The sequence below is a fragment of the Atta colombica genome, unplaced genomic scaffold, assembly GCF_001594045.1.
Source record: "Atta colombica isolate Treedump-2 unplaced genomic scaffold, Acol1.0 scaffold155, whole genome shotgun sequence".
Lineage (NCBI taxonomy): Eukaryota > Metazoa > Arthropoda > Insecta > Hymenoptera > Formicidae > Atta > Atta colombica.
In genome coordinates, this window is record NW_017259245.1 from 1,056,230 (window position 1) to 1,067,262 (window position 11,033).

Genomic DNA, 11,033 nt, shown 5'->3' on the forward strand with positions numbered 1-11,033 from the left:
TAAAATAATTAAAATAATTTAAGTTTCTTTTAAATTTCATTAATATTCTTGATAAAATAATTTTTACATAATAAATGATGAAATATCGCGTTTATTTGTATTCTTTATATATTACAATATTTATGGAAACATTTTCTCATATGTGATTTAATGTCACTATATAAATTATATAGATCGAGCGATTTTTTTCAATCTTTATTTCTTTATTGTTAAAGAAGATTTAATTTTAAATTATTATATTCAGATAACATGTAACAAAGATATAAGTAAGTAAAAATATATTAAGATTTGAAATTATAATTATGACAGAAATTAATGTCTTTTTAAAATCTATCGGATTTATATTAAAGATAAGTTTTAAATATCAGTTCCGAGGTATTTTTTATTTTTTTACATTGAGTGAGAAAATTTCTAATAATTTACTAGAAATATTAGATTTATCAAATATTAGATAAAATATATGCAGATATATGCATCGAGAAATACCGTGTGTCATATAGTCGGTTAAAATTAAGTAAAATTAATTCAAATCGAAAGAGAAATTTGAACGAATATAGAAAAATCTTTTATTATAGAGATTTAAATGTCGCCCGCGTATTATTTCTACATTAGACATCAGAAACAGTCTAAATTTGCTTTTATTAATAATTATTATGATTTAATGAATACGTTTGATGTATATAGATAATTTATAAATCTGAAAAAAATTATATTATTATTCACACGTTAAATATATCGTGTGTTTATTTTTTTATATCAAATTTTAATGGTCCAAATTGTAGCATGACGTGTCTTGTCAGCGTGTATTAGACGCATGCGCAATGCCGCCTTACGTGGCATCGGCAGCAGTCACATCCAGTGGACAGTTACATCAAGTTACATTCGCGTACATTTCTTATACATTTCGTGTGTAAACATTTTCCGCAATATTAGAATTGTTATGATTCAGTTTAAAATATATTTTACGAAATAACGTACGTACATCGCGTATATTTAAGATAATTGTTGCAAAGGATATTGGTGTTTCCACATGTAATAATTTTGGGGTTTAAAACGTCGCATATGCATTTATTTCTAGTTGCTATTATTTAATTTTATACTTTACGTTCTATTTAAATGAGAATTTACATTACGCGTATGCATAGAACATGTTCACATTTTATACCTATATTAAAACCTATATTAAAAACAAATATGACATTTTTGTTCATGTAGGTTACCTTTCACTTTTTGAACATGTTAAATTTTTATTTTATTTTATTTATTTCAACTGTCTTGTCAGCATTTCTTATCTGTTATGTATATTTTATATATGTACATTAACAATTATAGATAATAATAAAACTTGTAATATTGTATGTTGTATTAGTATTTTTTTTCTAACTTTCTTTGTACTATTCTTATATAAATGAGATATTTATATCATAGCATATCATAAGTAATATATTTTCAATATACTTGGAATTTATATTTGTAATAAATTTTGTTATAACAGATGCAGCATATTCCAGAAATAGGAAGGCAGCATCCATACGCTGCGTCTGTGCCTCCAATAAACAATCAACAAAACTTTTTAAAGCAGCCGATTGTGGGAGAACAGAATTTATCAAATTCACAAATGCATTCTCCGTTACTGTCGACACCACCTGGAGGGGATCGCTCTCAAATAATGAGTCCTCCAGTAACAGGTATTCCTGGTTCTCAAATATCTTCACGCTTACCTACAGGACCTCCTCTTGGACATGGGCAAGCTTCTATGGGTTATCAAGCTCATGGAACTAATCTTCCAAACGCTAGCCTACATCAGTCTGGAATAGCACCATATAATTCTGCACCACCATTACCACCACAAATTGTAGCACCCCCAACAGATCCAGTGTCTGATTCATCACAATTTGCTCCTTCTCTTTCAACAATGGGACATTCTATAGCAAGTCCTCCAGGATCCAATTATTCTCAAGTTCGACAAAAGCAATATTTACCAACTATGCCTCCAATGCCGGGTCAAACTACAGCGAATGCTGTAGGATCAGGTTTAATACAGCCTGGACAAAGACAATATGGCTCTACTACCATGCCTCCATTACCAGGACAAAATTTATCCAGTCCTTTAGGAATGAATCGTGCATCACCTGGTATCACTTCAGGCTTTCAACCAACGTATCAGCAACCAGGATATCCTAACCAAATGGTATATATTTAAAAAATTTGCTATTTTAAGAGTTAATTAAGACCTTTTATATAAAAAAGAATGACAATCGTTTTTCTTTTATAGGATATGTATAATAATCAAAGAAATCTATATCAAAGTACACCAAATGCTACAGGATATCAACCAGGATTGCAACCTCAACATACTAGACGGCTTGATCCAGAACAAATGCCAAGTCCAGTATGGATTTAATTTTTTCAACTTATTTTATATATATGCCGATATTATTTATTATCTCAAATCAAACTGTCTTCAATCCAGATTCAAGTAATACAAGATGATCAAAGTATAAGACGTGGAGTATTTATAACAAATCAGAAAGGTCTGGCACCACCTTTGGTGACGACAAATTTTGTAACTCAAGATCAAGGAAATGCTTCTCCCAGATACATCAGATCCACTATGTATAATGTACCCACTACTGCTGATCTTATAAAGCAGGTATATTGGAATAGAATGAACTAAGAATCAGTTTATTATTTTGTTTCACATTTTTTTGATACATTTGTATCTTACACAGACTAATATTCCTTTTGGACTTGTGATAAGTCCAATGGCTCGGATTGTGAAAGGAGAATTTGAACCACCAATTGTAGATATGGGTGAAATTGGACCAGTACGTTGTGTACGTTGTAAAGCTTACATGTGTCCATTTATGCAATTTATTGATGCTGGCCGAAGATTTCAATGCATGTTTTGTAAAGCAACTACAGAAGGTAACAATTAATTAAGAATTATTGTGCATTCACAATTTGTTTTTGCATTAAATATTTATATCTATGTTTAGTTCCAAATGAATATTTCCAACACTTAGACCACACAGGTCAACGCTTGGATCGTTATGAGAGACCTGAATTAACGTTGGGTACATTTGAATATATAGCCACAAAAGATTATTGCAGGGTAAATTAATTCAATATATTTAATCATTCAATAAAATTATTTTTAAATTTTACAATATATTAGTAAATAATTAAATTCAATATTTTAGAAAGTTAGAAAGCAAAATAAAAATTGAAATTATTTATCTAAATTTATCTATTGTTAAAATTATAAATTTATATGTATATAATTTATTAATTTATGTATATTTAATTTATTAATTTCCATACGTTTATTCTTTTTGCAGGACAACATATTTCCAAAATCACCAGCCATTGTGTTCATAATTGATGTATCGTACAATACAGTTAAATCGGGATTAGTAAACTTATTATGTACAAAGATGAAATCTATAATAAAAAATTTACCTATTGATGATGGACAAACCAAAAGCAACATGAAAGTTGGCTTTATAACATATAATAATACTGTGCATTTTTATAACATCAATTCTTGTCTTGCTCAACCACAAATGATGGTTGTTGGAGATATTCAAGATGTATTTATGCCACTGTTAGATGGATTTTTATGCGACATCGAAGAGAGTGAGACAGTTATCGACAGCCTTATGACACAGATTCCTCAAATGTTTGCAGACACTCGAGAGACAGAAACGATTCTTGCTCCTGCCATACAAGCTGGATTAGAAGCATTAAAGGTATTTAAATTAACAGTGCAGTTATATGTATAATTTGTAAAGAAAACAAAAAGTGTGTAGATAAATTTTTTTCTCGTCAGTGATCAAGTATAAATCCATTCAGTGAGGTTCAGTGAAATTATACATAATTTTGTTTATATTGATTATTATCATAAAACATAATTATGATTTCAGGCATCAGAACGTGCAGGTAAATTATTAATATTCCATTCATCTTTACCAATTGCCGAAGCACCTGGGAAACTGAAAAACCGTGACGATCGTAAAGTACTTGGAACAGACAAAGAAAAAACGGTATTAGGTATGTATTTTACAGCATTTAGAGAATGATTTGTAACTTTTGTAAACCATTTTATTTTTCACAGCTCCGCAGAACAATATCTATAATAATTTGGGCCAGGAATGTGTCGGTGCAGGTTGTAGTGTAGATTTATTTATCTTTAATAATTCATATGTAGATATAGCAACAATTGGTCAAATTTGTCGTCTTACTGGAGGAGAAATTTATAAATATACTTATTTCCAGGTGAGCTGTTCAAAATGTATATAAATATTTATCAAATTTATTAAAAGATTCTATGTAAAATATATTTTTAATATGCTTTGCTTTATGAAACAAAATATTCAGAAATATAGTCTAGGAATTTCTATTCCAGGCTGATATCGATGGTGAAAGATTAATTTCAGATATTATTAATAACATTAGTAGACCAATTGCTTTTGATGCTGTTATGCGAGTACGTACATCAACAGGTGTTAGAGCAACCGATTTCTACGGACATTACTTTATGTCTAATACAACAGATATGGAATTAGGCAGTATAGACTGCGATAAGGTATATTAGTTATCTCATAATTAGTTAATTTTATAGAATTACGTTGTGTGTTACAACAGTCTAGAACAAACACAGTTATTTATCTGCTTTAATTTTATTTTACTTAATTATCTAATCTTTTTAAAATTTTTATTTTTAAGGCTATTGGAATAGAAATTAAACATGATGACAAATTAACGGAAGAAGAAGGTGTGTATATTCAAGTGGCTTTGCTGTATACTTCTTGCAGTGGTATAAGAAGATTGCGAATCATAAACTTGAGCTTGAAAACCTCATCTCAAATGGTCGATTTGTATCGCGCATGCGATTTGGATGCCATAATAAATTACTTTTCTAAGCAAAGTAAGAAAATTAAAAGTGTCATATGATTATAAAAATAATATTTATTTAAATAATAACATGATTGTATATATTAACAATAACATGTGATACTTTTTATATAGGTGTTTTTAAATTATTGGAATCTACTCCAAAAACGGTGAAAGATAACTTGATTGCACGATGCGCAAATATATTGGCTGTATATCGAAAACATTGCGCAACACCATCTAGTGCTGGGCAATTAATCTTGCCAGAATGTATGAAATTACTTCCACTTTATGTAAACTGTTTATTAAAAAGCGATGCATTATCAGGAGGTAAAAATATATTCTATATGGACATATATTCAGCTAATATATTTATTTATCATTGTATTTATTTATTTATTTTCATTTTAGGAGCTGATATGGCCATTGATGATAAATCTTATGTAATGCAAGCAGTTGCAACAATGCCTATTCCTCTATCAGTTGCATATACTTATCCCAGATTACTTCCTTTACATAACGTTGATCCTCAGGATACGGAACTGCCTCCAATGTTACGTTGTTCTATCGATAAATTTACAGATGATGGCGCTTATTTACTCGGTAAAATTATATAAAACATTGATGAACATATATACGTAATCAAAAATATTAAACAATAGATTATAAATCATTATAACAAAAGATTATAAATAATTTAACAAAATCTCTATTTTTAAATAAAAAGAATATAATTATTTTCTACAGTATCTTTTTATACTCAACACACAATTTCGATTTTTAAAATACTATCATACTGTACTACTCTAATATTTCAAAAACTTGTAATTGTTACAGCTTATTTTTGAAATATGACGAACAATATTAATATTATTTTATATATTTTACGTTTTATTTTGCAGAAAATACGATCCATATGTTCTTATGGTTGGGCACGGCACTTTCTTCTCAATGGGTACAGAGTGTCTTCGGCGTACCTTCGGTGGTTCAAGTCGATACAGATCGTGCGTTGCCGATCTTGGACACTCCTTTAAATAATAGAATCACAAACATTATCAATCGAATACGCGCCGAGAGACATCATTGTGTAAAAGTAAATAACTTACTATACTACATATAATGCATAAATAGATTATACTGGATCATGAAATAATTCTATTTCTTTGTTATAGTTAACGATAGTGAGACAACGTGAAAAATTGGAAATGGTTCTACGCCATTTCTTAGTTGAAGATAGAGGAAATGATGGAAGTCCTAGCTACGTTGATTTCCTATGTCACATGCACAAAGAAATAAGAACACTTCTTAGTCAATAAATAATTTTTTAAGTACTCATAGCTAGAGCTTGTATTCGAACTCTGGCTATTTCGCATCGATAATTTGTTATCTCATTGCCTAAAGAAATTCAAGCAAGGCTTTGTACTCGATCATTGTATTTTTGTGTGCATCCAAACTTGCATTAAGTGTTACACAGACAACATACACACGCACATGAAATGATTTACTATTTTGAATAGAAAAAAATTGAAGCTATAACATTTTGTAGTTATGAATAGGCACATATAAAGGTAATACTTTTGCTGTGCACGGTTAACACAAACATTCTACTTATAAAAATATTAAAATAAAAATAAGATAAAAAATTAATAAGGTATCAATAGTCATCTCCTGTCTCTGCATTGAAAGTATTGCTATTACATTACAGTGTTTTGATATTATAAAACTTTTCAATTTTTTTCTATTTAAAATAATAAAGATATGCAAGGTGCCCTAATAGACTATTGTGTATATGTATACGTATATTATGCGCACATACGTACGTGTGTATGTGTGCTGTGTGAGGAGAGATAATGTGTTCGTAAATTTGGAAGAGAGAAAGGAACAAATGTATTCTTTTCTTAGTAAATATAATAATACATAATTATTTTCTCTCGAAAGAAAAAATAATTTATAATTATGTATTTTATAAAGTAATGTCACAAAATAAATTTTATATATATATATATATATATATATATATTTCAGTAAATTATGATTACAAAAGTTAATATTTATATATTTTTTAATTTTATGTACTTTGATAGATATTTAAATAATCGTTAGAATGACTGTTAATATGTTAATTAGCATTATTCAAAACTTTTGATAGAAGAGATTGTTTGGTAATTAAGTTTTCATTTATCAAAATAGAATTTAAAAAACTTAAAAACTTTGAAATGAATACATATGTGCTTTTCGTCAATATTATTTTAAACTTGTTTCACCTTAAACAAATATGTATACACAAACTGGCAAACAGATTTAAAAGAACACAATTGATCATTCCGACAGATATCGTACGAAGAAATATAGCTATGTTACATCTTTCAGACGTACAGAAAAACACATAAGTATCTATAAAATTGTATTACTTTATACTTTAGATCATTAATGTTATTACGTTAATAAAGTATATTAAACTACAAACTTATATGTCAATTAATATTTGTGTTAGTTTTGTTAATAATATCAGTTAAATATTATACAATAATATTATACAATCATTTAAGATAACCCAAATAACTAAGCGTGATTAATCGAGCAAACTAGATTTAATTCGCTGAATTAAATAGTTATTATCTAGTTGTCGTCATCATATCAAGTATCTTATCATATTACTAAGCAGCATGAATGATTATGATTACAAATATTTAGTTGATGGAATTTTAAAAGCAAGCTGTCAGAAATATTAGTATGGTATGTTACTGGCAACATGACGATAACTAATAAATTGTTGGTGCGTCACTATTATTTTTATGGCAATGTGACGGCAACAGACTGATTATGACACTGTATTTACAAAAAGTATTTACAAGAAGAAAAGTTGAATCTTTGTTTCTAACTATAAATTAAATGGATAAAAGTAAGTGAATTGTAATTACTATAACGAAATAGATGAAAGAGAAAATAATTTATAATGATTGGCTAATAAATTATCGAAATAATATTATAAATTTCTAATAATTACGTTGTATTTCAATCATTTTGGCTTATTTATATATTACATACACGAAACACACACAATAGGTAGCATCGTCATAGAATGCAAGATATATATCAAATTTATATATTAATAATTACATTACATTTAAAAAAATTAAATTCTTCAAAAATGATCGTATTGTACACGCACATATGCGAAAAAAGGAATTGATTTAATCCTCCATAACAATTTGCATAAATATCTAAACTAACATAATTTTAATATATCTTTTAATATTAAAAAATTTAGTAAGAAACATGCAATATATTGTACAAGCTTTCCCTAAAATAAATGGACGAATTAAGGGAACTATATTCTTTAATTATTTTATAATTGATTTGTCCTCAATATATTTTCTTACTTTTGCTAAAAGGATACGCTCATATGCAACAGTGTTAGTGATTAATGTAGGTCTTCACTTTCACTCTTCAGTCGTTCGTGTTTAGCACTTGATGTAATCGCAATTCTGATATTCTGCGATATTATTAAGAAAAGTCATTCTGTTATACCTCAGTCAGCTACTCGCTACTTGCTACTATTATCGTGTAAAGCCTCATAAATTATTGATAAATATAAGGAAAGCCTTGAGCCTCATCAATTATTGCATAAATATAAGGAAAAATAATACCGACCTCGTAAGATTTTCAACGATGTAACATTTATTTGAGATCATTCATATTGTAAAGGAAACAGATGTCAGGAGAATTTTGATATTAAATATGTCAATCGTCTAAACGTGTTTCTATCAATTAAAAATACGCATCTTATTGCAATTTAAATACAGTCTTATTTTAGTAAAGATATTAATAATGGACAAATTTAATTGCTCTTACGATCGTGTAAAGTTTGACGAAGCCTGCGTAAATGTGATATCTGATGACAATGAAAATTTTAATAAGTGGCTGTATTCGCTTTCTATGGATTGTTTATTAGTAAGTATAATTATAATATTTTATATATATAATTTTTTAAATATTTTATCAATTTATCTGATATAATAGATAATCATATTATTTCGTGATTGATATTAAATTTTTAATAGTAATTTATAACAGTAATAAAATCGTGCAATAAAAGATAAAAAGAAAAATTTAAGCAGTTCTTATTAATACATTACGATTCGTGATATATTGAAAAATTTTATAGAATTTCATTAAATTCAGCAATATTTGAGCAATATTGCAATATAATAGAATACTAATTTAAAATAAAATTGCCAAAGAAAAAGCAGAGTAGACTGATTGATAAATAATTTTTAAATAGATTTCGTGTGCAACACAAATTCTATCTTTTTAGATAGTTTATTTTATAAGCGTATAATAACTTATATATAAAAAATATATCAATTATTATGCGCCTATAAACTTATATACTTTTCGTTATATTTTTTTTAGTGTCCGTATAAACGAATAGCGCAGATTTCAAACAATATCAGTCTAAAATTCAGTACGATTGAAACATTAAAATGGAGAATATTAAACAATAATGGAAGTGAGGAATATGTATCTTCCAAAATTACAAGGTAAACTTATTATGTAAATTAATTATTTATTTAGTTATTTGTTTTAATTATTTAAGTCAGTTACTTAAATCAATATTTATTTTATATATATTGCGTTTTTTCCGAATAAATTTTATTAATAAAAGACGTACATATGTATCTCTGATGGGAATTTTTCTAAAATTCTTATATAATTCTTATATAATTTTACAAAAATCGTACAATTTTATACAATAATTTTATAATTTTTTAGAAAATTTTATAATTTTTATATGAATTAGAAAAATTTTAAAAAGAACTTATAAAATGTAAAGAAGTTTAAAAAGTGTCAGAAATTTTTGTAAATTTCAAAGAAGAAAAATTATTATAAGACATTTTATTAATAAAAAATATACCTATATAATTTTCATACAATATTTAAAATATACACATATACATATCTATCTATGTGCCGTTTTAACTTTGACATATTATTCCAAATAAAAATTCAAAATTGTTTCTCATTTAAAAGATAAAAGTTTTAGATTCAGTTTTAAAAACAAAATATTATGCGCTAAATTTTTTAGAACATGCAATTTTTGATTAATGATTTTTAACATTATTAGCATTGTTTTAGATGCAATGTCATAATTTTCTTCGTATTTTGATTTTTCTAATCATTCCACATTTAAAAATATTTCAATTGTAAAAAATATCATAATAGCTTATGAAATATTTTATTCTGACATTATATATTTTTCAATGAAAAGATGAAATAATTCGTAAAATATTTAATTTTCAATGAGTTCACATTAATACTGTCATATACAGTAAATACATAATAAAATTTATATTATAAAATAAATCAATATTAAGAAAAAATAAATTTAAAAAGATTGTTTTTTATACAACGTATTATATCCAATTATTATAAGTTAAAACCTTGTATTTAAACATTTTATAAAGATGTTTATTTTCCCAATGCATTGTTTTATCTTATTTTAATTAATATTTTTCAAATCTTATCTTTTAGCAATATTGTTTGTGAACTGATGCTGCATTTAGGGCAATATGGTTTATATGAATTGGCAGTACAAAATAACAACTGCAATTTTAAAACTATAAAGAATCCAACATATCCATACACAGGTATGTATCTAAACATTTCTATGTTTGATTAAATCTTGAGATGATTATAGAAATGTCATATGACATTAAGAATTATACATTTTGAACGTATAAATATAAGATATCAATTGATAAAACATATCTTATACTAGTGAAATTATCATTTTGTTTGTTGAACTTGATAACTGCATAAAGATATTATCTGATATCAAGATATCAATAATATTAAAAAGATAATTATTGAATATAGAATTACAATGATCACTTAAAAAATCGATTAAGATTATAATAAAATATAATCTTTTATATTTTATTTTATCTTTTATATTTTCTGATTATAATTCTAAATTATAATTTTAAATTTTGAAGGTATCGTTTTTATTCTGTACTAATTAACAAGAATACAAAAAAGAATACAAAAAATTTTGACTGTTATACTTTAAAATATTAATGTTCTTATATATCGTTTTTCAAATATAAATTTTGAAACATAAAAAATAAATTTAA

At 26.3% G+C, this 11,033-nt stretch overlaps 2 protein-coding genes across 3 annotated transcripts in view; both read left to right on the plus strand.

Moving 5' to 3' along the window:
* The first annotated feature begins 900 nt into the window (after nt 1-900).
* LOC108685716 (protein transport protein Sec24C) lies at nt 901-6,212 on the plus strand. 2 transcript variants are annotated; one of them, XM_018190660.1, is made up of 15 exons: nt 901-974; nt 1,496-2,191; nt 2,276-2,392; nt 2,474-2,653; nt 2,733-2,928; nt 3,000-3,115; nt 3,342-3,752; nt 3,927-4,053; nt 4,118-4,278; nt 4,409-4,588; nt 4,729-4,930; nt 5,032-5,226; nt 5,308-5,499; nt 5,799-5,989; nt 6,069-6,212. In XM_018190660.1, exons 2-15 carry the CDS (start codon nt 1,496-1,498, stop codon nt 6,210-6,212), a joined length of 3,108 nt encoding a protein of 1,035 aa, XP_018046149.1. In that variant the 5' UTR covers nt 901-974. The 2 variants fall into 2 exon arrangements, with proteins under 2 accessions (XP_018046149.1, XP_018046150.1); XM_018190661.1 differs by having other exon boundaries at nt 961-1,032.
* Nucleotides 6,213-7,538: 1,326 nt separating this feature from the next.
* The window catches only part of LOC108685717 (heparan-alpha-glucosaminide N-acetyltransferase), a 7,768-nt gene continuing 4,273 nt past the window's right edge, over nt 7,539-11,033 (plus strand). The window contains exons 1-4 of the mRNA XM_018190662.1: nt 7,539-7,798; nt 8,714-8,850; nt 9,313-9,440; nt 10,432-10,547. Coding sequence (XP_018046151.1) covers nt 7,789-7,798; nt 8,714-8,850; nt 9,313-9,440; nt 10,432-10,547 — 391 coding nt within the window. The 5' untranslated portion in view covers nt 7,539-7,788. The remainder of the gene's footprint in view (nt 7,799-8,713; nt 8,851-9,312; nt 9,441-10,431; nt 10,548-11,033) is intronic.

Coding starts and splice junctions, on each gene's coding strand:
- LOC108685716 (XM_018190660.1), top strand. CDS start 1,496: ATGCAGCATATTCCAGAAATAGGAAGGCAGCATCCATACGCTGCGTCT. Junction 2,654..2,732: donor CTGCTGATCTTATAAAGCAG/GTATATTGGAAT, acceptor TATCTTACACAG/ACTAATATTCCTTTTGGACT. Junction 4,589..4,728: donor GCAGTATAGACTGCGATAAG/GTATATTAGTTA, acceptor TTTATTTTTAAG/GCTATTGGAATAGAAATTAA.